Source organism: Kryptolebias marmoratus, linkage group LG12 (assembly GCF_001649575.2).
Source record: "Kryptolebias marmoratus isolate JLee-2015 linkage group LG12, ASM164957v2, whole genome shotgun sequence".
Classification (NCBI taxonomy): domain Eukaryota; kingdom Metazoa; phylum Chordata; class Actinopteri; order Cyprinodontiformes; family Rivulidae; genus Kryptolebias; species Kryptolebias marmoratus.
In genome coordinates, this window is record NC_051441.1 from 6,187,347 (window position 1) to 6,212,488 (window position 25,142).

The 25,142-nt window shown below is 37.9% G+C and overlaps 3 protein-coding genes across 5 annotated transcripts; 2 read left to right on the forward strand and 1 right to left on the reverse strand.

Annotated features, from left to right (window-relative positions):
- Positions 1 to 28: 28 nt before the first annotated feature.
- Positions 29 to 12,322, forward strand: snx8a (sorting nexin 8a). 2 transcript variants are annotated; one of them, XM_017433536.3, is made up of 14 exons: positions 29 to 156; positions 733 to 799; positions 1,427 to 1,554; positions 2,775 to 2,904; positions 4,323 to 4,513; positions 4,693 to 4,813; positions 6,317 to 6,453; positions 6,598 to 6,678; positions 7,182 to 7,342; positions 7,473 to 7,602; positions 7,683 to 7,751; positions 9,047 to 9,196; positions 10,116 to 10,265; positions 10,598 to 12,322. In XM_017433536.3, exons 2-14 carry the CDS (start codon positions 763 to 765, stop codon positions 10,676 to 10,678), a joined length of 1,566 nt encoding a protein of 521 aa, XP_017289025.1. In that variant the 5' UTR covers positions 29 to 156; positions 733 to 762; the 3' UTR covers positions 10,679 to 12,322. The 2 variants fall into 2 exon arrangements, with proteins under 2 accessions (XP_017289025.1, XP_037834507.1); XM_037978579.1 differs by lacking the exon at positions 29 to 156 and having other exon boundaries at positions 297 to 799.
- Positions 12,132 to 16,684, reverse strand: nudt1 (nudix (nucleoside diphosphate linked moiety X)-type motif 1). Of its 2 annotated transcripts, none has more exons than XM_017433538.3 (4): positions 16,525 to 16,684; positions 16,213 to 16,439; positions 14,593 to 14,738; positions 12,132 to 12,776 (listed from the first exon to the last, which is right to left on the reverse strand). In XM_017433538.3, the coding sequence occupies exons 2-4, from the start codon at positions 16,362 to 16,364 to the stop codon at positions 12,604 to 12,606; spliced, it is 471 nt and encodes a 156-aa protein (XP_017289027.1). In that variant the 5' UTR covers positions 16,365 to 16,439; positions 16,525 to 16,684; the 3' UTR covers positions 12,132 to 12,603. The 2 variants fall into 2 exon arrangements, with proteins under 2 accessions (XP_017289027.1, XP_017289026.1); XM_017433537.3 differs by having other exon boundaries at positions 16,213 to 16,375; positions 16,525 to 16,680.
- Positions 16,685 to 17,406: 722 nt separating this feature from the next.
- Positions 17,407 to 19,796, forward strand: mrm2 (mitochondrial rRNA methyltransferase 2). The gene is made up of 2 exons (XM_017433504.3): positions 17,407 to 17,756; positions 18,616 to 19,796. The coding sequence occupies exons 1-2, from the start codon at positions 17,468 to 17,470 to the stop codon at positions 19,044 to 19,046; spliced, it is 720 nt and encodes a 239-aa protein (XP_017288993.1). The 5' UTR covers positions 17,407 to 17,467; the 3' UTR covers positions 19,047 to 19,796.
- The last annotated feature ends 5,346 nt before the right edge of the window (positions 19,797 to 25,142 follow it).

Below are 25,142 nucleotides of genomic sequence, written 5' to 3' on the forward strand. Positions count from 1 at the left end.
GAAACTGCCGGGGGAATTTGAAGACTGGAGCCAAAGCTGCGACTGTACACGACAAGTTGCCCAGTTTTTACCTAGCCGGGCTCTAACACAACACAGAAATCAACGGAAAAGTGAGCCTGCAGCGCCACCCAGAGGCGCCTCGGCGTCAAAGCTGATGTGAGGTTGCAGTAGCGTCGGAAATATCGAAGCTAACAGTCCGAACGCGTGTCTCGGAAGTTGAGAATTCTACAATATCGACACGAAGTGACGATATAAAAAGTTAAAAACACAAACAAACAAATAAAATAAAAACAAACAAGTTGCAGTTTTTTAAACTTTTCTAATTAAGAGAATGTTTACGTTTAAACTTCGGGTCAGAATAAGTATTAGAATTTACGAGTGACCTGAAGGCAGCATTATTTATGCAGGCGAACATTTGGAGAATGAGGAACAGCACATAAACAAAAGTAACCTTACTGTAGTGAAACCAGGAACTCGTGATATACTATATATACAATATTTGGCACATCAGTTGGCAAAAACATATATTTACAGATCCCTGATAACTTTGAGGCAATAAAAGCTGAAACATAAACACAAAAGTCAATGCGTATTTACGCCCTTTAAACCTTTATTGCAGCAGGCGCGCACTGGTGCACGTGGGTGGGACCTCGTTCCTCTTCACCGGGTTTGGACTTCACCCAGCAAGCTCACTATAACTTTAAGAAGCCAATTACTTTACTTTTTTTTCAGGAAATCACATGGAGGTGCTCTGGTGCTCACATGACAGTCGGAGACATGGCAGGAGAAATCAATGAAGGTAAAGTGCGCAAACTTTCTACATCATATAAAAGGAAATAGTCGATGTTTTCTTTTGCGGGACTTTTTCCTGACGCGGGAGGAATATTTGAAAAATCTGCATGAAAGCGTGGGTATTCATATTTCTCTGATTTCATCGCGGTGTGAACTCATTGGGGACTTTTCGGTGATGGAGATGAAGTTCTATTCTGTGACACTTAGCTGTAGCCCAGCTGATTTAATCATAGCAATGAGCAACAACAACAACGATTATTGCTGATCAAAGCAACCTGGATGTCTTGTTGCTGTTTTCCCTCCATGTGAAAACTTGTCAGGTGTTATTTGCAAACTATCATTTGCAAGCGGTTACCGATAAAACGACATCTCCTATCTTTTTATATCTTTGTCTTAGCATTTTCACATGTTTTGAAAATACACTAGTTTTGGATGCTCTAAACGAGATTTATAGCAAAGTAAATATGACATAAAGTCACATGATATGACATACCAACCCTTTAAACACTGAATAGGTTACTGTGAAACTAACTCTTGAAAACGCCAGATGTGGAGTAAGTTTGTGATATCCTAATCAGTTTATTTTGTTTTTTTTGGCATTTGTGATGCCATGTGGGTGTTGTTGCTCTTTTAGGTTCTGTCCCTGCCTATTACAGAGAAGTGTATGAGGCCATCCGTTGCAGGACAGATGAAAAAGTGCAACTTGAAGTTTTTCAGAAGCTGCTTCAAAGGACCAATCTCTCCAAGCCGACTCTCAACCAGGTGAGCGGGCTCAGGCCTGTCCAACTTCTCATGATGCTGCAACAATGGACATCTCCAAAGCAGCAACACAACTGTGGTTTGGTTTGCACTGCTTTTTGTGATGCACAGACATGGATAAATTAGTTGATACCCTTACAGCTTATTGAAACAGTGCTTCATTTCTTGTGACAAGGAATTCAATTCAAAGCAATTCTATAATGCATATCCACATGCCTTTAGAATGTGGTAGAGTAAACAAAAAATCTCACTTCCATCCCTCCTGAGGATTGTTAGGGTCTTTTTTTTACCTGGCTCATGTCATGTTTTAAACTAAGTGTTTGACTTTAATTAGTATCGCAGGTGCCTTCAGGCTTTTCATCAGCCATCGAGCCTTTTTAAAAGAGAACAAACAGCCACTGAATAGTTTGGTACCATACTGAACATGGAGCAGAGAAATCAAAGGCTAAAGCTGTCCGAGGAGCTCAGAAAGAAGATTATAGATATCTGTGTTAAAGATAAAGGCTACAAGACCATCTCCAAGCAGCTTCATGTTCGTCTGATCACAGCTGCTAATATTATTAAAGAGTTAAGATATGGGATTGTAACCAACCTTCCCGGATGTGGATGCAAGAGGAAATGCAACCCCAGGTTGTTCTGAAGGATAGTGTCGATGGTCGAAAAAGAGCAAAGGAAACCTTTCAAGCTGAACTCCCAGGTCAAGGTACGACACTTTCTGAATCATAATGAGCTTTACGGAAGAAGACCCAGGAGGGAAATACTACTGACAGAAAAACACAAAAAAGCCAGACAGGAATTTGGCAAACTGCATGTTGACAAGCCTCACGGTTTCTGGGGGAGGTTTCTAATGAGACAAAACTGAAGATTTTTGGCCAGTCACATCATCTGTGGTTTTTTTTTTTTTTGATTATTAAGGAAAGGTACCAACAAATGTATCTGTGTTTGTACATTCCACTTTCTGCCAATTACTTTCAGGAATTCAGAAGGAAAAAAAAGAGAAAGCAAAAACTTTTGTGAAACAGTTGTGAAGGTGTAAAGTGTGTGTATTGTGCCAGGGCCAGATCATGGTGGAATAGAATTTCCCTCTTCCTTACCTTTCAGCATATCATTCCCTTTGTGTCCAACGAGTGCTTTTTGCACAAAGGAATGCAAACCACAGCTGAGGTTGGATCTCAGACTGAAAATCGGCGACCTTCAGGTCATATTGTCTTTGTCTTTCTCAGATTGCCGAGCATGTTGACTCCCCAGATGGATTCCTGAGCAAGCTGTCCTTCTATAAAGGGTTGGCTTTGATTGCTCTTGCTCAGCAAGGAAAGCAACCAACCCCCAAACTCTTGGAAAACTGCATACAGGGTAGGTGAGAGCGCTGCAGCGACAGCAGTGCAGTAAAAGGTTTTGCTTAATGAGTAGCTTGGAGATTCTTCACTGTATCCAAAGGCAACCTTAGCCATCCCTCATCTGTTGCTCGGGGCAAATGTCATGACCTCACATGGCCGGTTTACCGCTGGAATAAACCCAACAGCTACTTTACTGTTTTTAGCATCGGATAGACATTTGCAAATATGTAACTAAAAGTTTCTTGTGCAAAATGGGCACGTCTCCCAGAATTCCTTTACTTTTAGTTTCACATGATAAGAAATAGCATTACCTGTGTCTAAATTTGTTTGTTTTGTCTGTAGCATTAGCAAAATATTTCATGAACTGGTGAATGACTTTTAATAAAACACTCAGAAAATAAGCATTGGGTGTACATCTGCAACTGATTATCTTTTGGAGTCAGCCTAAATTAAGATGGCTGCCACAGGTAAGCAACCTTAGCAAACACAAAATTGCCTACAACTCAGTCAATTATCCAGATATTAAGCTTAAATTGAGTGTGTTAGTAGCTGTAAATTATATAATGAGTACTAATTGCACAATATATGTTTTTAAAAACTTTGACATTAATTATTGGAATCAATGGTAACTGTCTAACAAGCTGTCACAGCTAATCAACATTAGTCAACTTAAAAAAAGGCTATAATGCTCTCAATTTACAAATATTGAGCTAAAACTTGGACTTGGTGTGGTAGTAGCTGAGAAGCTTCCTTAAACATACTTTGAGAGCTAACCCATCTTGCGACATCTGTTAATGTCCCGTGAGAACATTACATATCGTCACTTACAAGGTTTGACCAAAACGGCTACAACGCCATCATTTCTCATCAAAAGATTATTTTAGTTTAAAACTCTGCTGTCTAAAGGCAGCAGATGAAATGCTAAGCCTTTAATTATGTTCTATTTTTTCCATGGTGGGAGGATGATGGGGAACTTTTTTTTTGTTTTTTTTTGAGGTAACCATTCTGCAGACTTAACCCTCCCGTGGCCTTCGGGTCAAACTGACCGGAAGTTACAAGGTCTTCAGCTACGAGGGCTTCAGGAGGGTTAACTTAAATCTGTCCACATAGTTCTTTTTTAAAGCTCTTTTGTTTTTACAGGTGTGGCCAGTATGGCAGCTTGTTGTGTGCCACTTCCTTGTCTTTTTTTAGAACTAGTTTTCTGCAAGTGTGACAGTAAATTACATTCGAAGCACGACTGTCGTGGAATGTCCTGTAAGCAATAATAAAAGATCACATGAATACTGCGCACAATGCTTTTCTAGTTAGAGACAGACTGAAACAGGAAAGTGGCTTTAAACTGAGCATTCCTCACAGTTTTGAAATTCACGTCACTCCGAGTGTATTGATTCCAACACGGAAGACAAATGTTAGCTCTGGTTGTGTGCTTGACAGAGTTCCCAAAACCTCAGCTGGGGGAGCCGAGGGAGCTGAGCGCTCTGAGGATGCAGCCGGCTCAGGACGACGTGCTGACCATTTCACAGACGCTGGACAAACTTCTGTCCAGAGACACGGTCCGGGTGGAGCTCATTCCCGAGAAGAAGGGCCTTTTTCTCAAACATGTGGAGTACCAGGTCACCAGCCAGGCAAGGGTCCTTAAAATATTCGCCAAAGAACAAATATTGTGGGAAAACTTGTGAGCCGTTTTCATCTGAGTTGCATTCAAGTGCAACTTTTTATCAAGTGAACATTTGTACTGCCCACATAATAAGATACATGTTCATGCTCATTTACTAAATATTTTCTATTTTTTTTTCTTTATTAGCGTTATAAAATGTCAGTTTACAGGCGTTACAGCGATTTTGACGTCTTCCATGAAGTTTTGCTGCAGAGGTTTGCTTACAGAGTGGTTCCAGCTCTGCCACCTAAAAGGATGTTGAAAGGAGGTAAATTATTTTTGTGTAAATGTGCTCATACCTCTGCTTTACTTCTGCTCTTTTTATCACCTTCAGCCAAATGCAATGTGTGTGTTCACGTGTCTGACTGTTACCAAAATAACTAATAACTAATGAACCACTGGGCAAATGTTAATCAAAATTGAATCATTTGTTCTTTGTGACAACCTCAACATTTCCTGAAATTTTCAAGAAAACCCATTCATTACTTTTTGTGTAATCTAGTGCACAAACAAACGCTACTGAAAACTTATACGTCCTTGTCAAAGGTCAAAAATGGCTATAACTAAGTCAATTTCACAGACATTGACCTAAAATCTGGTGTGGGAGTAGCTGAGACTGAACTCCAACACACTCTGAACACTAACTGTGCAAAATATTTAATCAGCTATTTGGAGTCAACTCTTTCTGTCTTGTTAGCAAAATACCTCATGTCGAACCAGACAGGTTTTAATGAAAATTTCAGGAAATAATCATTAGCGGTATATCTACAACTGATTAACATTTGAAGTCAGCACAAATTAGGATAGCTGCCACATTCAACTGTCTGTAGAAAACAGAAATATGGCTATAATTCACTCAGTTTTACAGATTTTATGTTAAAATCGGGTGTTTTTGTAGCTGAGAGTCATTCCAACACGTACTCTAAGTGTGACATCTTGCATGAGATCATACAAATGTATTTGAGGTTTAACCAAAACAATTACAACTCTGTCATTTTTCAACATAAGATGATCTTAGTCTAAAACTTTGGAATGCTAGGCTTTTAATTTTTATATCCAATCATTTGTTTGGAGGTTGTTTGGGTTTATACTCTGGACTGAAACATTTTAATTTGTGGTTGCTTTCGAAGGGAAACATTTTTCTTTTTATTCTTTAAAAAAAAACCCAAACATTTATAAGTCAGTCAGTTCCTGAAAGCTGTTGCCTGACAGACAGAGACCAGTGATGCATAAAATGAGTCTGTTTCTCTTCAAAAATGTAATTGTAGCTTTAGGTGATAATTATGTGAGTTTATTCACACTGATGAGAAAACACATTTTGATTTTAATTATGCCACAGGTATTGACTTAATTGTATAAAATTAATGAAATTGTTCTTTGGTCTTTATTTAAAATTGATAAAACATTTTAAGCTTTCACATGTGTTTTACATGATTTGACAGATAATAGTTCAAAGATTTCTGTATATCCTCATGTTCTTTTTATATAGTATAACACAGAAGAAAGCAGATTACATCCAGTTAAATCTACTTGAAGTTTTTATTTTACAGTAAAGAAGATACTCTGGATGTCAGCTTAGATGTAATTATTTGAAATTGAAGTTTTGTTTCAGTTGTAAGTCTTCATGTTTGTGTTGAAGTTATTCAGATTCATAACCCCAACTTTCTCCACACTCACACTTTCATGAAATTGCTCGGTGTATTCTTGCAGAGTTCTTTCCTTCTGAATAATTTCTACAGACATAGTTTTTATTTCTTCTATTTGTCGACAGTCTTGACCTCCGTCTCTGAGCGCGAGTTCATCGAGGGGAGGAGACGGGCTCTCAGCAGATTTATTAATTTGGTGGCTCGTCATCCCCTCTTCTCTGAGGACGAGCTGGTGAAGACCTTCCTCACCTTCAGTGGCTCCGTATGTTGGTTTTTTAATGTGCTCCCTGTTTCCTCTGGTGGTTTCTGTTGCACAATGAGTACAATCTTCATGATTCGTGTCAGGGAAACACATCCTGTTTCAGTTACTTTTTGTCTTTTCCCACTCATCCTGCTTCCCGTACAGGATGTTCAGACCAAGCTGCGTGACACTTGTAAGAAAATGGGTGACGAGTTCATGACCAGCAGAACTGCAACCCAAGCTAAGGTTTGTCATCTAGCTGTGCGAATGCTGAGTGATCATTCACCCAACTGTTTTCCTGTTTCGTTTCTTTTGTACATTTTTTGCAATGAAACTACTTCTGTATACTTTTTATTTTACCCATTCATATATCAGAACATTCAGCTATATTGGAAATAGTGTGCTATGACTTTAGGGTTTTGTAGATTTGATACTTTTTGATTTATTTAACTTTATTTACACAATATCCCTATAAAATACATTGAGAGTTCTTCAATCAAGCAATGGTTTTGCATATTTTAGCTTTTAGCTTCTGTTTTGCTAATTTTAGCTCCTAGCTTCTGTTCTGTTTTAGGTTTGTTCTGCTAGTTTTAACTTTACCAATTCCTCAACAAACGTCACACAGCATTTCTTTTCTTTTTTTTGGTGAAAATACATTTTCTGTAGTTCAGGTTTTACTTTCTGGTAAGGAGTTCTTTTTGTTTAAACGCCAATCACAACAGAAGACACTTGCTGGACTTGTTTTGCAGGAATATCTCCCAGCAGACATTCAGGCTCAGTTTTCAACGAGCAGAGAGCTGATTAGAAATATCCACAACAGCTTCCAAAAGCTGCGGGACAGAGCGGAGAAAATGGCTGAGCGCTCAAAGGAGAATGCAACTGATCTGCTCATGTTTGGCCGGGAGCTTAGGTATTTTATTATTAAGGTCCTAAAGTTAGTCCTCCTGTAATATCTAGAGGCTTTCACAACTAAGATTTAAATACTTGGTAGCCAAGTCTCCAATATTAGATTCTCCTTTTATTAATGTTGTTGCTGACAGCACTCTGGGCTCCGATGCTTCGCCTCTTCCCTCCTTGGCCTCCTCACAAAGTACCTGGGGAACCCTGCGTCAGTCTCTGAAGAGCCTGTCCGTGGAGTTTACAGTTTTATCTGACAAAGCTGCTCAGCAGGTATGTAATTCAGCCTTTCCCTGCTGTGTTTGCCCAGAACAGGCACAGGGTGATGACTGTTGTTCTGTTTATGTCTTCAGGGCAGACGGGAAGAGGATGATGTTGTGGAAAAACTGAATTTCTTTTTAGATTTGCTGCAGTCCTACAGGGTGAGTCGGTTTCATTTATTTTTATTATTTGTGTGTTGTCTTTTAAGCCTGATTTGGTGAGATAACAACCTGGTGGAGAAAAAAAAAATCACAAAACTTCTGGAACAATTTCCTTTAGATACATTAAACCAAAGTAGAGATGTTTAATGTTTGACTGTAGAAGCAGCACGGTGGTGGAGGGCTGATGGGTTGGGCTTGTTTTGCACCCACAGAACCGGAGCATTTTGAGCTGACCATAAACTCATCAGAGTATTCTAGAGACAACTGTGAGTTCATCTGTCCGACAGCTGCAGCTTGGCTCACAGCGAGTCACGGAAGCAATAAATTTCAAACAAAGATTCTGCAAAAGAGAAAGTCCAGACTTCAGTCTGACCCAAATGTGATGGCGGGATTTTAGAAAAGCTGTGCAGAAACTTAAGGCCACAAACATCAATAATTTGAAAAACTATTTTCAAGAAATGTGACTTGTAGGTCATTCAGAAGATTACTTCAACTTATTGCAGCTAAAGGTGGTTCTGCACGTTGAATCCTGGGATGTAAACATAGGTTTTGTTTTTGCTGTCATATGTTGTCCATATGAAGTTGTACTTATATTAATATATTTATTTATTTTTTGCAGTACAGTGTGATTTTTATCACAATGACTTATTGATTAAATGACAGATTTTGATACAAAAATTGGTACCATTTGACAATAAGGGTACCTTTTTAAAAATTATTTATTAATTCTCAATAAATAGTTTTTTTGTGGGTTTATAATCACTTTATAAAACAAGTCTTTCACACACTGAAGCAGACTCACTATTCGGCATCTTTTGACAGTTGATCAGATTACTAAATGACTTGATTTTCCAAAACAAAGTTTGCCTCTTCAAATACTTGTAAAGCTTTAGTAACTTACTGAAAAATGTTAATATTTAAAGTTTAAATTACAAAGAGTCCATGTAAACAGTGAGAATGAAGTATACAGATAATCGTTGGCTCACTAATTGGAAAGGAGTGAGTCAGTATTTTTTTATCTAAAGCACTGTAACTACTTATTAATAGTTTATCAAGTGTTTATGCTTAATTAATGACTCCATAACTATTTATTAGTAATTTATAAAGTTACCATTACTGTAAAGTGTACCCAGTTATTAAACAATATACATGATATGTCATCATTTTTCTCGATCCTTCTCCTGTCACTCCTGTTTTTTATGTAACGCTGCTCTTAGGTGCCATTTTTCTGTCTCTTCCAGTCAGATAACACCAAGTGCTGTTGTGTTTTGTTTTTTTTTTCATTCTTTTCCTAGGATCTCTGTGAGCGTCACGAGAAGGGCGTTCTTCACGAGCACCAGAAAGCTCTGCACAAGTACAGTGTGATGAAGAGGCAGATGATGAGCACCACTGTGCAGTCCAAAGAGCAGGCATCTGTGGAGCAGCTGGAATCACGAATCGTTCAGGTCATTGTTCTCATTCAGTTTTGCTTTGTTCCCCTCGTATGTAACTCGTTCATTTAAAAGCTGGTTTAACTCAGTAAAAAACTGATAAATAAAAGGCTCTCTTTGGCTGAGCATATCTGCGACCAACGCTGCAGTCTGAACACACATTCAGGCCTTATTAGGTGTGGGACAGTTTAGTAAAAGCCCTGCCACTGCAACAAGTGATCTCGCAAACAGGCTTAATGATGTCGTTAAGCAAAGGAAGAAGAGCTTGAATTAAAAATGAGGAGTTTAAAAAACAGCAATAAATCCCTTTGGTGTGGACTTTAGGCTTTAAAACTCTGCAGACCTTTTTTATGCACAAAAACACACTGAGAAAAGAAAATCCCAAAAAGCATAACCTTCCCTTTAATCCCTTTGAAATATTCAGTGTAATGTTGTAAATAACAGGCACATTTTGAAGGAATCAAAGCACCATTTCAGACACTGGTACAAAGCAGAGTCAAGTTAAGACGGTAATTAACTTGCTGTATACACTTGTATCCCTGGTGGGTTTTATCTTGTGGATGCAGCTCCTCTTAGTCGGTGTGGTCAGTTTGTTTTGCCATTTGGTCACATTCACAGCAGTAATTCCTCTTAAAACATTATGGTTTTGTTTCTGATTAATTCGTTTTGAGTTTGGGCTGACCATTTTACTCCACCCTTGTCAGTTAGTTTTCAGCTATATTGTAGTCCTTTTCATGAAGGGTTTTAGATTTGATGAGGAGATGGAGCATCATCGATACAGTAAGAAATAACATTTTTAAATGTTAAGTTCCTCTTATTGTGATAGCATTGTATTATTTCCATTTTTTACAGGAGCACGAAGACAGAATTTCTCTTCATAAAGTATTTTATTCATTTAATTAATGCAAATGCATTTTTGTAATTCTTCTAACAGCAAGAAAGCGCCATTCAGACCATGGAGCTGCGTAATTACTTCTCCTTGTTCTGCCTTCATCAAGAGACGCAGCTCATCTTCACCTACCTTCCAATCACCTCCCACATCCTCGGGGCTTTCGTTAACTCCCAAGTCCAAGGACACAGAGAGGTAGGACTGGTTGGAAGTCATTTCCCCTCAGGTCCGCCTTTAGAGCGGCCCAGTTGGTTATAAATTGGATTTTTAAGTTGAACAAAATAACTAACATGATGATTGGTGTGACTGAGAAGAGAATCTTGTCACCCAGGATTTGAGCTGGCTTAATTTCAGTGTGGACTACTGCATATCTCATGCATACATACCCAACTTTTCTACTTTAAAATCAAGTAATGCAGATTGGATAGGGAATTTAAAATGGCCTGAGTTTTAGACTAAAATCATCTTTTGTTGAAAAATGATGCGTTACAAATACAAGTGACATGAACTTTTCTTTTCCTTTTCAGATGGGAGAGGTGTGGAATGAACTCCAGCCAAGACTCGGGTGTCTTTTTGGTGGCGAAAGCGGACTGAAGCCTCCCATTTGAAGCCCAAATACACGGGAGGAAACAGAAACACTGCCACAGATGACAGCACGCTGGAAAATAAAAAGCTCTGTGAGCTTAAAGCAGGAATCCGAAAAGCACAGCTGTTCCCATCCAACATACATTTCAGCTAGTAGGGGAATTTTGAATATATTGCTTCATAATTTTTGTGTCCATCGGTTGTTTTGCCTGCAAACAGCTGACTTCCAAGTGTGAATTTACACTCCTGTTTCACAACCACAAGGAAAATCCTCCAAGCTGTTGTTTAATAAGGGACATAATGGGTGACAGTTTATTTATACAACAAATTTTATGAAGTATTCATTTAAAACCTGTGAGAAATCAAACACACTAAGCTGCTAGAGACAGAGTTTTTCAGGATGGGATTATTTTTATTCTCCTGCAGTTGAGGTTGAGTGGAACCAATACACAGATTTTATTTTATAAGATTATTTAGTGCAGTAGTTTATATATTTTCTGACAATTTGGTGCCATATTTTTCACTGTTTACCCTTTTATACAATAGGGCTTGAAAGATTGTGAATTTTGGGGATTTTTTTTTCTTTTTTGCATAACTGCGATCTAAAAAAATCAGCAGATATTATCAAACGTCTAAAGTCAATAAAGAGAATCTAAATGAAGTATATGTTAAAATGTTATACTTGGTCATTTATTTATTGAGGAAGCTGATTTAATATATATGTGTGAACAGCAAAAGTATGTGAACACCTACAAACGGGGAAAGGGAAGTTGGGAGTAGATTTGTTTTATTTAAAGAACTCACCAACTCCAGAGCTGTGTAAAAGGACAAATGGTCACCAAAAGGAACCCAGTTCAACGGTTTTCATGCTGGCTAACGTTAATGTTGTAGGGTTTTTGTTTCCAACTAAAAAACATGCTTAAAGAAAGGCAAACATTGTGATCAAGTTTCCACAACATCCTCAAAAACAAAGAATTCACATACTTTTGCCATTTACACATAAATTCAAACATTTCTTCAATAAATAAACTACCAATTATTAAATCTAGATTATCTCTAATTTAAAATTTTCATATTTCTCAGGTGGAATTGACTAAGAACATTACAAATTATCAACAATTTGTTTTAACCTATATCAGACATTTAAGAACTGTTTGATGCTACAGACATTTAGGATTTACTTATAAAATGGTAAATTATCACTGAATGTCAACAACACTATGATGTTCAATAATTACCAAAGTTATTGTTTTAAATTCTCCTAAATGTGCAATGAGTCTAAAGATGATTCACACTGAGCATCAAATCCTATATATATATATATATATATATATATATATATATATATATATATATATATATATATATAAACTATAGTTTATGTCAATTAAGCTATTGCACTAACAAGCAGATTTCTTAAACACATTGAAACAACTGAGCTCGTAGGAATAGGAATGAATGCACACAGATTACATGTATTTTTATGAAGATTGGATTTATTTTTTATGAACTATTACTGCACATACAGTATGAAACATCTGTTTTTGATAAGCACCAAGCTCAAAACTGAGTAACATTAGAACTCTAAGTTTTGTCTATATTTTCAATAAAGAAGTCTTTGAGTAAATTGTTAAATCAGTTGTTCTAAAATAAAATGTGAAAACTGAGATTTTTGTGTGTTTTTGCAGTTTTGCTGCTTTGATTCATCTTTTCTACAGAAAACTGACTTTAAAAATAAAACAAAAAAATAAATGAGTCCAATTATATTACAGGCATCGACCAAACACTTAAAACTAATAAGTAACCGTTCTGTTGAGTCAGTATCATCTTCTTGTTTTGTTCAACAAACTGAACAGCAAACATCAACAGTATTTTCTTCCTGTAAGTAAAGATTTAAAGGCCGATGACTCTGGGTCCCTGATATATAAATGGCGCCGGTAACGGCTCATCAGAGCTGCTGAACCTCCTCCAGCGTGTGGCTGAGGATCACGTCGTGACCCTGAAACTTAAAGTATCCAACAAATTTCTTCTTCTGGAACATCAGTGGGAACCACAGGATATCATCCACCCACATCTGACTGAAGGGAATTTTGTCGCTGTCAAACCACTGAGGCCTCATTTCTGGAAAACACAACAAAACAAACTGACTGATCACAAAATGAACACCCGCCCGAGGATACTATCTACTTGCTTTGTGTGTATTACAATACATACCCCAAAAAAGTCATTTCTTAAATAACTAAACCCTTAAATAGTTTGGATTATAGCCGAGCGGTTTGTGAAACCAACATTAAACCTCCATCATTCAGTTTTCTTACAGTTTACAACATTTCAGTGAAGCCTTTTTTCTTCCTTCTCACTTCAGCTCCTGCTCTTTGACTTCTATTACCCTCCAGACCTTTTTCCTCCGCAGCTTTTGTCTGACTGCTGCAGAGGTTTGGGTTCTTTGAGCGTCTCTGTGAGTGTTTGGTCTTCACCCAGCTGACCTCGGCTTAATTATCAGTAAACACTCACTGCTGCAAGTCTTTGCATGAGTTGCTAAAGGTCTCTTCTCTCTTTAGTTTCCTGACAGCCTTTTAAGACGTTATTCTGAGAACACACCTACAGATCCTTCTTTATTGATTCTTTCCCCAAACATCGCTGTACTTAAAGGGAACTGAAGAGTGCCGTGCCAATGTGATTCTTTATTCTTTGGATTTTAAAGCCAAATGGACCTGATGAAAACGCACAATCTCTGCACAGATTCTGCAGAACAAAGATTTGAACCAGAGACCTTCTTGGTTCAGTGCTAACCATAACATCATCATATTACCTGGGACCATTCTGAAGGTTTGTGTGTCATTTTCACTCGCTTGCTTCTTAAATTAAACACGACATCCAGCAGAATGAGCTGGACACAATCATAAACCGTAACTGTCGCAGAGTCCGGACTGGTTTGAGATAATGTGAAAGGAAGTTGATGCAGGAGGAACCAAAAGTATAAAAGGAACCTTTGTCGGAGTACAAAGTTTTTTCTTACACATTAGTTACTTAGAATTCTGCGAAACTATAATCCTGTCCTAATTTTTAAAAGATTTGGTATAAATAGAACTTCCCATTTTCACATGAGTTGTGTCAAAAGTCACTTTTTCCCCCAAACACCAGTTAAATCTAGCATTAATTAGCTTAGGATGGCATCTCAGTGGGCTGCCGCTGTCGGTGACTAAAGATTGTAGGAAAATTGCAAGAAAATATGTGAAATTTCCACAATCGAGTGACCAAAGAGCAGCGTGGCTGTGCTTTGAATGGCCGTTTTTGGAAAATAATAGCCTATTTTATCGTACACTTTGTGCAAAACTGCATTCTTGGCCGTGCACATTATTTTGTTGCCCACATTCGAACCACCTCGGCTTGTTCTGATCCCACCTTTGTGGCTGCTCCCTCGTTTATGATTTAATCTACTGGAGAACACTTCTGAAAAGAAGACTGGTAGATTTTAACCAGTTTTAAAGAATTATTATTAATCATGGACATTTTCTGTCATAAGCTCCTGTGGAGGAGTTAAAATACAGCTCTAATGCTCTTGAGATGAATTGGAGGCGCCCATGATGACTCTGTGACTATTCTAAGCGAAGGATTCTTGCATTTTTCTTTTTTTCAGATGTTTAAAACTTAAGCAACAGGACTGCTCGTCTTTGTGACTCATGGGAGGAAACAGCTGTGAAAGTCGCAACACCTTCAGGTAACTCCTTCATTGCAGCCCAGTGAGATACCACAATTAAACATTTACAGTGTACAAAGCTGAAGTGTGCAATGTTAGATTTGTATGTATATAGTTGTTCTATTGAGTTAAAACAAGCTGATGCTTCCTCACTGCTCCCTCTTCTTCCTATTATTTCATTAGAATTTTGGGGTCGTAAAACAAAAACAAAACAAACCCTACTTTCATTTCTCCTACCGTCTGATTCTGTTGGTTCCCCGTGAAACGCATCGGCTCTGAAGATGTGGACATCAAGCAGCTGTGTTTCCCCGACAAACTCAAATTTGATATTTCCAATCTTCTCCAGGGCGTCCACAGTGAGGCCACTTTCCTCCTGAAGTTCCCTGAAACAAACGAAACAGAACAATGTTTTTTTTTCCTTAAAAAGTCACATATCACCTCCTTCCAAAATGATGTCAAACTGAATTTTTCCACTGTGGATTAATAAAGGTTTGTGTTGTTGTGAAGTCTTTATTTACTTTGTTTGTTACATTTTCCTGTTTTCTTTACAAACATGGCTCAGCGGTTAGACCAGTCTAACCTCCAATGAGAGAGTCGGAGGTTCAATTCCTGGCAGCAGTCACATGTCGAAGTGTCCTTGGGTAAGACACTGAACACCTCATTGCATGAATGGAGTTTAAAGCAGTGATTAGACTCTATAGAATGATTTATTCAGATTAGCTTCGTAGAGATGTATGAATGTGTGTGGACGGGATTATGAGGGCACAGGTTGTGTTGTAAAGCACTTTGAGCAGCCTGGTGGGCTAGAAAGGCACTAAATAAGCACTTACCATTCAATTTACATCCTCAGGCAATAAAAACAAATGACCTGCTAAACACCATCATGTGACAGACTGAATGATTTAAAACTATCAGAAATCAAACACTGGATACAGACTATGTCTCTTAGAATCTGAACTGTCACTTTAATGTTTGCACAGCTGTTTTCAAATTTATCAGCATCGTGTGTTTGGATCAGTTACTTAGCATCTCTGAGATTAGATGTTCAGCAAAACAGAAGAAAAGAGATATATTTACATGATATACATATAAAAGACGTCCAAATGTAACTACCTCACACACAAAGCTAATCTGTGAAGAAAAGAAACAGATTTGGAGTTGGCCTAATTAGCTGCAGGTTTTGGAACAAATTTCCCACACGATTAATCACACATTGTCAAGACTGCATTAGTAATTTCTTTCAGTACTTAAAAATACTCACAAATCAACAACTTGGTAGGTTTTTCTACCTTTCTCTTCAACACTTGCTCACCAGCTTCTCACCAACTCCGCTGGGACGTCAAAACGACTCAAAGATTAATCCTAAAATGCTTCACGTTTTGTTTTTAGTACTTTTTTTAGATAAATAATTGAACCAAATGTGAAACCTGAACTGTAGAGCTCCAAAGAGGGCTGGGTTTTCTCATGTTTTGCCAAAATCTCATAGACTGTTAATGTTTTTTATTTTTAACTTGCCTAAGATGCTCCATGTATCACTACCACCATTTTCAATCAAGCTGAATGGTTTATTTCAAAGCTGCATGATGAAAAACAGGATATTTTTTTAAGGAATAGTAATAAGGGCACTTAAGGTAATTAATTATACGTCCCCCTCTGTTTTAGATTATAGTAACATTATTTATATGCACACTTCCTATCATATGAAGCTGCAGACTTACACATTCACCTCTGCACTGTTTATGTCTCTGCAAGGAGGCACCTCTCTGAATCTAAACAGAAAATGTAGTTTTTGACATATCCAGCCTTCTGTTGTATCATACCAGCAAAGAGCCTGAACACGAGGACAGGTGAATTCACCTTTTAGCAGCATCTTCGATGCTCTCTCCAGGCTGAACTTTGCCCCCGAATCCGTTCCACTTTCCAGCCCCGAAGCCCCTCTTCTTCATGCCCAGCAGCACCCGGCCCGGCTGGACCACCAGAACCAGAGTCAGCAGCTTGGAGCTCAACATCTCACCTGGAGCTTCCTTACAAACACACGGCGGATCACTCCGCAGCTCAGCAAACAGCAGCAGCAGCGAGAAGTTCTGCTCAGAGAGTTAAACGCTGAGTCATGCCAGCTGAAACATTTACCTTTTTGTACAAAAAACAACAACAACAAAACACACTTACGCGTCGAAATGAGCTTCCCGCGTGGAGCACACGACGTCATCACATGATCACATGACTTCATAAAAGACCAGATCGAACCGATTAACGCGAGGGAACCGGACGAAGTTCCATCATTTGCTTGTAAGATCTGCAGGCGAGTCGCGTGTTACCTTGAAATACATCCGGGGGGAAACTGGAGACGAGCGATCACTTGCAACAAACTGCTTCATGAACGAACAAACAAACAAACAAATAAATAAGTAGCAGTAACATATTTTTTTTTCTGATTACACGTTTCTATTTTTTTGTAATCAGTTTATCCAACAATTCATTTACTGCAGCTTGTGCCATTGTGACGAATAATACTTAACACCACAAAATATACTCTAACCTAAACTGAATTAAATTTTCTACTACTACTACTATTTCTAAAATATAACGTTTGCTCCACAGAATTCAGAGTATAGAAGGGATAATTAAAAGTAAAGAAATCTAGTCAAAAATGAGACAAATGACAGTGGGTTAAGAGTATTGATTTCCAGTTGAAATAATCACAACAAAATAATAAATTAAGGAAATCGTGATACATTTATTACATTTCCTGACATATTAACAAAACTTGCGGAATCTAATGGTTACAATAATTAAAGGTATAATGATTTTTGAAAGAACATTAAATAGTCAATATGATTTAGAAGCAAGTTAAAAGTGTGCCTCTTTAATCTTTATTTTTCCCACAGTCCAGAGCTTTTTATTTAATCAAACATCCTGAGGCTTTTTTAAAATTAATTTTTCAGCTGTCTGTGTGGGGTTTAGTACATGTAAGTAATTTGATAGTTCCAGATAGGAACAATTATTTATGTTTTAGAGTAAGGGGGACGTGAATAGGTATTGCACAAAACAAGCGGCGTTGTACGCATGCGCAATTGGTAATACACACACACGACCCTGAAGCCGGAGACTAATGTGGAGTTTATCTTTGCAGAGGAGATGTTTTCACTCCTCGCCGAGCTTAATGAAGAAGCTGAAGGGGAAAACCCCCGCGGAGAAACACTGGCTGCTGCGGCAGCTTAAAGACCCGTATGTCAAAGCTTCTCACGACCAGAACTTCCGGTGCCGAAGCGCCTTCAAGCTGCTGGAGATAGACGACAAGTTCCGAGTTTTACAGCCGGGTTACAGCGTGGTGGACTGTGGTGCTGCACCTGGAGCCTGGAGCCAGGTGGCTGTGCAGAGGGTCAACTCCGCCGGGACAGGTATCTTTTACTTATAGTAAAAAAAAGAACATATATTAACGTCTAGGAGAAATCTATCTATCTATCTATCTATCTATCTATCTATCTATCTATCTATCTATCTATCTATCTATCTATCTATCTATCTATCTAGGAAGTGTTTAACAACTGCTGAAGAGAAAATAAGCAGCTTCTTATAAAAAACATTCACAACAGGTTTTTTTAAAATTATTTTACAGTTTTGTCCCTATTGTTTACCTTTCAACACTACCCTTCTTCTCGTTATGGCATGCACAGGGTCATAAGCGTTTGCAGTGCAAAAAGGGGGAAATTGTTATATTTATTTATTTTAAAACATTATAAAACTGTTACGGCAAAATTTATGGACAAGAAAAAAAACGAAGTATAGAAAATGAGGCAAAAAGGAATACAATTTAAAAACATAGCATAAACAATACAGTATATCTCTTTTTCATATAATAATGAGTTACAAAGTTCAGGAGCCTTTAAAATCTAAATAATGATTTTGACTCCCAATATTTTTTAACTAGATTTTCTTAGAAACAAGAAATGTAGGTGGAGTTATTAAGCTCTGGTTAGGTTAAATATGTGTAGCATTAAAAGACTAATGGGATCTTTAGATTAATATCAGCTTAGTTAACAGTAATTAATAGAAAAAGGAGAATAAAAAACATTGAGGGGACATTCAGAATTAGGCACTGTGCCTGTCTCCAACCTTCCCTCAGTGTTTTAGAAAATATTTAGTTAAAGTATCTCTTAGTTGCTACTTTCTGCTGCTTTTCACTGGATACAAAAACAAATGAGACCGAGGTGTAAAAAGAGAAACGAGTGGACCGATCTGTGTTTCCTCTCATCTTAGACCAAGAGTCACCTCATGGCACAGTTATTGGCATCGATCTGCTGCACATACCACCTCTCGATGGTGCCCACTTCCTGTCCAGTCATGATGTCACAGACCCCGCCACGCACGCCAAGCTGCGGGAACTGCTCCCCCGCGGCCGGGCGCACGTCATCCTGAGCGACATGGCGCCCAATGCCAGCGGCTTCAGAGACATGGACCACGAGAGACTCATCACAATGTGTTTGTCTTTGATAGACTTGGCTGATAAGGTTCTGCAGCCTCGGGGCTCTCTGCTGTGTAAATACTGGGACGGGGGTCTCACTCATCATCTCCAGGAGAAACTCGAGAGTGTGTTCGGCAGCGTCCGCACCATAAAACCAGATGCCAGCAGAAAGGATTCAGCTGAGAGGTTTTTCCTCGCTCAGCTGTACAGAAAGCCAGTGCGGTGATATTTGCTGGCTTATATATTTCTGATGGGAGGCAGAAATACTGAAGCCCTCCCTGTGTGTCTGATCAGTGAGCTGTCTGAACATGAAGAGGCTTCCTTAGTCGCTGTTATCAAAAGATGGCAGTGTTGAGGCATCAGTGAGGCTGCAGGCACATAAGCAGCCACTTTAAACACTCTGATATGTTTCTGCTCTAACTTAACACAGAAGCAGCAGTTCATCAGCAGAATGGAAACCTATGCAAGAATCAGTGAGATATTCCTCAAGTGGCCAATCATGCTTTTTTTTTCCCTCTCTGAAGTTATTGTTTGCCCCAAGAGTGTGTTCTACACTCTCAGTTTGGTATTTGCTTTGTTACAGGAAGTCGTTCTCCACTTCTGTTTATGCTAAAATTTGCTCCTCACGGCTGGAAGTGCAAATTTTGAGAAGGGGAAAAACTAATTTGTAAGTGTCATGTACAGTACGACTAATGGAAGCAGGGATGACACTGCAGCCTGGCACGCGTGCGTTTGTTTAGAGGCTTTAGTTTTCTGACAGTAAAAACAGCCAATTACTGGAAAACGTTTTCAACACGCTGAACAGATTTTTAATGCATCTTTCAGTTTTTCATCTAATTGCATCTAAACACAAGAAGAAAAATGTATTTTTCTCGTTAAAGTCAGTTTATTTGTAAAGCACAAGGTAGACCATAGTGCTGTACAACATATGAAGCAAACCAAAAGCAATAAAAATACTTAATTTTATTAAAACAGATCATGTCTTATCTCTGTGTGCATTTATGCCAACATTGAGTTGTTTCATAAATAACCAGAGCATGTAGAGAAATAAAATATGAAATAAATTTTGTGTTGTAGAAATCTAAAGACATTCCACCTTCACTCTGTCACGTATTCGTACTACCTTCATACCAGCAGGACTTTGGATTTGATTCTGGTCATTTGTTTGGATGGCAAAGAGTTGCAAAGTGATTATTCAGGGTGTCTGTCCAAGCAGAAACGTTTTATTTTAAACAAAAAATTGCCAAAAACTGCTCCTGAAATGGGTGCAAAATCTCCACTGACCACCACATAACAATGGTCAACAACAAGAAAATTAACAACAAATCGAAAACACTGGTTTGGGTTTCTATAGTTTTTCTCTTTAATGAGGACAGTTTTGTTGGGACTTTTAAGTTAATCCATTAAATTTGTAGTAGTTTGACAGATTGAACACTGACCGGTGGAAGGACATTTTGTTCATTATTTCCCAAAGAGTTCTGCCTTCAAAATCCAAAAAAATGTATCTGTAGGCTTCTTTTTTAGTTCTGATTTTTTAGCTTTACATCACAGTTAATTAGCTTGTAGTAAATAGTTTATAACAATGGGTTCAAGGGATACTCAGAGGTACTTGTACCGCAGTGTGAGAACCACGATCCGGCCTATTTTAATTCTTTAGAAACACAGACTTCTTCACATCACCGCCAAATCATCACTGTTGGTGAACTCAGGTTGTTCCTAAATTGATTTTTAACTCTGTTCATTGTGCAAAATGGAAATAAAAAGCTTAATCAAGCTCAAATTTGCATTTATTCAGTAAAGGAAGACTTGAATAAATTAATAAGGCTGCTGTTTGGCCTTTGTGTCTCAGGAGTGATGAGTAATACAGTATGAAGTGAAATGTTCATGCCTCTTGGTAAAATTAACTGCACAGGAGGGAACTGACCTCTAAAGATGATTGTTTGGAATGAAAGCGAGCAGTCATGCCTATTGATGAAGCTGATAGTGAAAGATGTGAACAGATGACCAATTTTATTTCTCATTACTTGTTTGATTATTCAGCCCTGTGCTATTTAGATTCAAATTATTCCAGAATTACTGTGGGATCTGTGTAAATTCCATCGCAGCAGCGGCAACCTGCTCTCAGGACGGGCGATTTATTCGTTCACAGGTTAATTGAGCCCTTTCTGGCCAGCTGGAGGTACAGATGTAAATATTAGCAAATGAAGACAGAGAAATGATCGGGGAGCCACAAATTTTGGATTTAGATGTTGTGCTGAAATCCTTTAATTACATTTATTTTGTGAAAATCTGTTTGAAAAGCTTAGGATTTTTTTTCTAGTCATGTTTATCAGCTCACAGGAACATATTTACTGAAATAAATTGTTGCAGAAAATTTGAAATGGTTCTTCTGTTTTCAAGAAGATTGTAACAAGAGTCTCATTAATTACTATTACCCACCGCTGAAAACGAGGGGTGATCATGTCTTTTCCCGTGTGTGTGTGGGGGGGCTCATTTGACGCATTAGCAACACATCTCATGAACTAGTGGATGGATTTTACTGAAACCTACAGAAAAATACTCATTAGATTTACACCAACAGCTGATTAACCTTTGGACTCAACCCCATTGAAGATGGCTGCTGCAGCTAAGCAGATTTAACAAACTCAAAGATGGCCGTAACTCAGCTATTTTACAGATACCAAGCTCAAACCTGGTGTGGTAGTGGCTGAGCATCACCTCCATCACGTACTTTGAGCGCTACACATTGCAAAAAAAGAAATAGTTTAGAACTTTGGCAATAACCCTGTTAGCAAAATATCTCTCGAACCACTGGACAGATTTTAATGAAACTCGTCAGTCATGACTCTGTCCTCTCAGAATAAAATGATTTTAGTTGAAAACCCTGGCATGAAACGTGGCCTTCAAGGATTTCTAAGTTATGGTTTTTGAAGTTAAAGGTGTGACTTAAAGAGCCATTGTCTGGTTTGAAATCTGATTTATTTTGCCATGTGCAGACTTTCATTACACTCTGTATCTCCTGGACAGAGGTTTAAGACTCCACGGCTTTAAATGATGGCACCTAAAATGCTGAGAACATTTTCACCAAAGACGAAATCTTTTCCCTTTCTACTCCTTGCTTTGTCTCGCTCTTTGTAACAAACAGTGTGCTGATTATTAGCAGAATGGTAGTTTCAAATTGACAGGAAATTAAAGAAATGGTAATATTATTTCCACCCTTCCTATTGTTCACTCCCTTGGGTAAACCGAGATGCCAAAATGAATTTCTCGCCTGGCAACATTCATCATTCCGTCAGTCTGTCCATGAATGTGGGAAGACTGAGCCAAAAGAAGCATTCACTGACACAAGGAATAAATAAATAACGTCTAATCTCAAGACCAGATCATGACTGCAACTGTTTTATTGACAGCATTTTCACTTTATATTGTTTATTTATTGAGGCAAAAATACATTTAAATATACTTCAACATCTGAGCTGGTTTTAAACTAATTTATGAAAATTTTAAACATATTGGGGCATGTTTGTCAGGTTAAGAAGATTGACAATTCTGCACCTGTTGGGCTGTTGTAAACCCGAAACATTCATATTTTTGTTTCCTTAACCTTTTGGTGTTTTATCATTCCTTTATATGAGATCTGCTTGTATACATGTGTGCACGAGTGCGCCATTTGTGCTGACCGCGCTGCTGTCTGTCTAAACTCAAACAAAAGAAAGGTTTTTATTTCCTGTGTAAATAAAGGTTATGTTTCTTGCACACATAAATAAATAAAACACAATCTTTGCTTGATCTTTGCTCCGTTTCAAGGTTGCAACAATCCTGCAGAAAAATGTCAAGAACACTTTTATGGACGGAGTGAAGGTTGTGTTTGTGCTACGGGGGTTAAAGAGACAGAAAAAAATAACTGTCTGTAAATAAGTAAAGCTGTTCTCTATTTAGCATCATTCCGCATCCTTATATCTACTAACATTTTCTGGATTTTGTAGAAAAAAAAACTCTCCAGGTGGAATAAAAAACTAATAACCTTATATGACCATTTCTATAGGTAAAGTGGATGCCCTTTGGATAATTCGTCTGACTCGTTGCTTTTACATTTATGAGATTTTGTAAAGATAAATGTTTGGCAAGCATCAAGGCAAAGCTTTTAAGCTAATGCAAAGTGGTATGGGCAGTACTTGTGTGTTTATTAGAAATTTCAGAAGTATCCTAATCTTTGCACTTGTTGGTAAAAATTAGACTTTGTTTTTACCATCGACTGTCCTTTGAAGGGATCAGATCTTTGCAAAAACACTTTAAACATCTTAATGACACAAGAGTTCTCTGAAACGGTGAAGCACGTCTGTCTAATCACTTTGGAACTTTGAACAATTCGACAATAAAAACAGGCAATCACGGCCAAAGAGTGGGTCAGCGCAGGCTGTAATGAGATGAGTATTTCCCTGTTTGTTTGTAACTCTGCTCTCAGGCTTACACAAAACACTAAATATTAACAAAATTTGAAAATTTGTGATAATCTTTTTTTATAATTGATTATTTTCATTAAAAGGCAGAGGTTTGCTATTAGGGTAATCCATCCTGAGACTTGACAGATATGTCAGTAAAACACAACAGGTTGTTTATTCCAAACTGAAATACATTCAGTCTTTAAAACACTAATAATATTCTTTTTTATGAAAACCAACTGGCTCATTTGCAGAGCCAAACCAGCAGAAGTTATGTTTTGGACTAAAAATCACATGTTGCAAAAATGTATTCCAGTATTCTCTTTATTTTTCCAGTGAAAAGTAGAAGATTTATCATGAAAAAGAGAAGGAAGGTGATGCAAAAAAAAAATAAGTGTCTGGTCAGGTTTGAGATGTGCTTGTTGTGATTTGCAACAGTCAGTTTCTTTAATTCCCAGAGCACAGTGACTTCCTGTGTTGCAGTCCCTGTTGAGACACTGAATGCAAGCTCAACAAAACCAACTTTACTTGGCCTGACAGGGTTGGAACAGTTACATTATATCTTTATTTTCTGTGTTTACTATTGGGACCAACTAGAAACACTTCTCTCTTACTGTGTAAGAAATATATAATTTTTCTGCCTGTTAATAGTCAACAATGGAAGGGAAGCTCATATCAGCTTTTCTGTGGATTGTTTGAGACGGTGGTACAGTATTTATTAGTTAAGGTGTATACAAAAAGAATTATTGAATCTAAATTAAATTTTAGTTCTTTTTAATAACATGTGGACAGGCTTGGGTTTCTCTTCTGGGCTAATCTGCTTGCTGGTGAATTGGCAAAGTGATTATTCAGGAAAAATTCAATTGGGACTGACTGGGCAGAGGACAGATGGTGCTAATTGTAACACATCTTATTTTATTTATTGGTCTACATACAAAACAGGGACATGAATTATTCCAATTCTGGACATTTTCAGTGAGCTATTCTGCATTGAGAAGACTATTATTTATAAGCCTGATTTTAATAGAAAAAATCTTTTAATTAAAGGCTTAGCATTCCTTGAAGAAATGCATATTACTCGTTGCCTTTCATGCCAGAGCTTTGAACTAAAAGGATCTGATGCTGTGAAGGGGCAGGGTTTAGGTCAGCATGTCTCTCCAAGCAGAAACCGTTTGGTTTCAAAAGCTCTTATGCTCGGTCTTAGGTTCTTATGCCACAACAAATTTAAGCTCAATATCAGTAAAATTGCCTGAGTTATAGCTATTTTAGTGTTGGATAAAGCTGATTAGCTGTGGTGGCCATCTTGATTTGGGATGACTCGTAGAGTTAATAAGCTGTAGACGTACAACCAATGATTACTTTCTGAGAGATTCACTAAAGTCTGTCAAGTGGTTCATGAGATATTTTGCTAACAGACAGTGTTAGCTCTTACAGGTAAGATGTTGCACAATGTGATGCGCTCAGAGTATGTGTTGTAAATGACTTCCAGCTATTACCATACAACTTTTTAGCTCAGTATCTGTAAAATTAACTGAGTTAGAGTCATTTTTGTGTTGGCTAAGGCTGATTAACTGTGGCGGCCATCTTTTTTAGGGTTGTCTCCAATAGTCAGTCAGTTGTAAATGTATATCCAGTGATTGCTTTCTGTGAATTTCATTAAAATCCGTCCAGTTGTTCATAAGATACTTTGCTAAAAGACAAAAAAAAAAAAAAAAGTCGTACACACAGGCAAATACATCATCACCTCTCCCTGTCTTGTGTTGCAGTTTATGGAAGTCTGATGGGCTTAAATAGAATCCAAGGCTTTGAAGTAAAATTCACCCACATTGGATCCCAGGTAAAGATGGAAAACCCCCCTGGATTACTTAGAAAGTAAGAGA

What these genes read in the sequence shown, in the direction of transcription:
- snx8a (XM_017433536.3), top strand. Translation starts at nt 763, where the DNA reads ATGACAGTCGGAGACATGGCAGGAGAAATCAATGAAG. An exon ending in TCCTCACCTTCAGTGGCTCC is followed by an intron (nt 6,454 to 6,597) that starts GTATGTTGGTTT and finishes CTTCCCGTACAG; the next exon opens with GATGTTCAGACCAAGCTGCG. An exon ending in ATGTTTGGCCGGGAGCTTAG is followed by an intron (nt 7,343 to 7,472) that starts GTATTTTATTAT and finishes TGTTGCTGACAG; the next exon opens with CACTCTGGGCTCCGATGCTT.
- mrm2 (XM_017433504.3), top strand. Translation starts at nt 17,468, where the DNA reads ATGTGGAGTTTATCTTTGCAGAGGAGATGTTTTCACTCCTCGCCGAGC. An exon ending in GGTCAACTCCGCCGGGACAG is followed by an intron (nt 17,757 to 18,615) that starts GTATCTTTTACT and finishes CTCTCATCTTAG; the next exon opens with ACCAAGAGTCACCTCATGGC.
- nudt1 (XM_017433537.3), bottom strand. Translation starts at nt 16,585, where the DNA reads ATGAAGTCATGTGATCATGTGATGACGTCGTGTGCTCCACGCGGGAAG. An exon ending in ATCGAAGATGCTGCTAAAAG is followed by an intron (nt 14,739 to 16,212) that starts GTGAATTCACCT and finishes CGTTTGTTTCAG; the next exon opens with GGAACTTCAGGAGGAAAGTG. An exon ending in GGAACCAACAGAATCAGACG is followed by an intron (nt 12,777 to 14,592) that starts GTAGGAGAAATG and finishes TGTGTTTTCCAG; the next exon opens with AAATGAGGCCTCAGTGGTTT.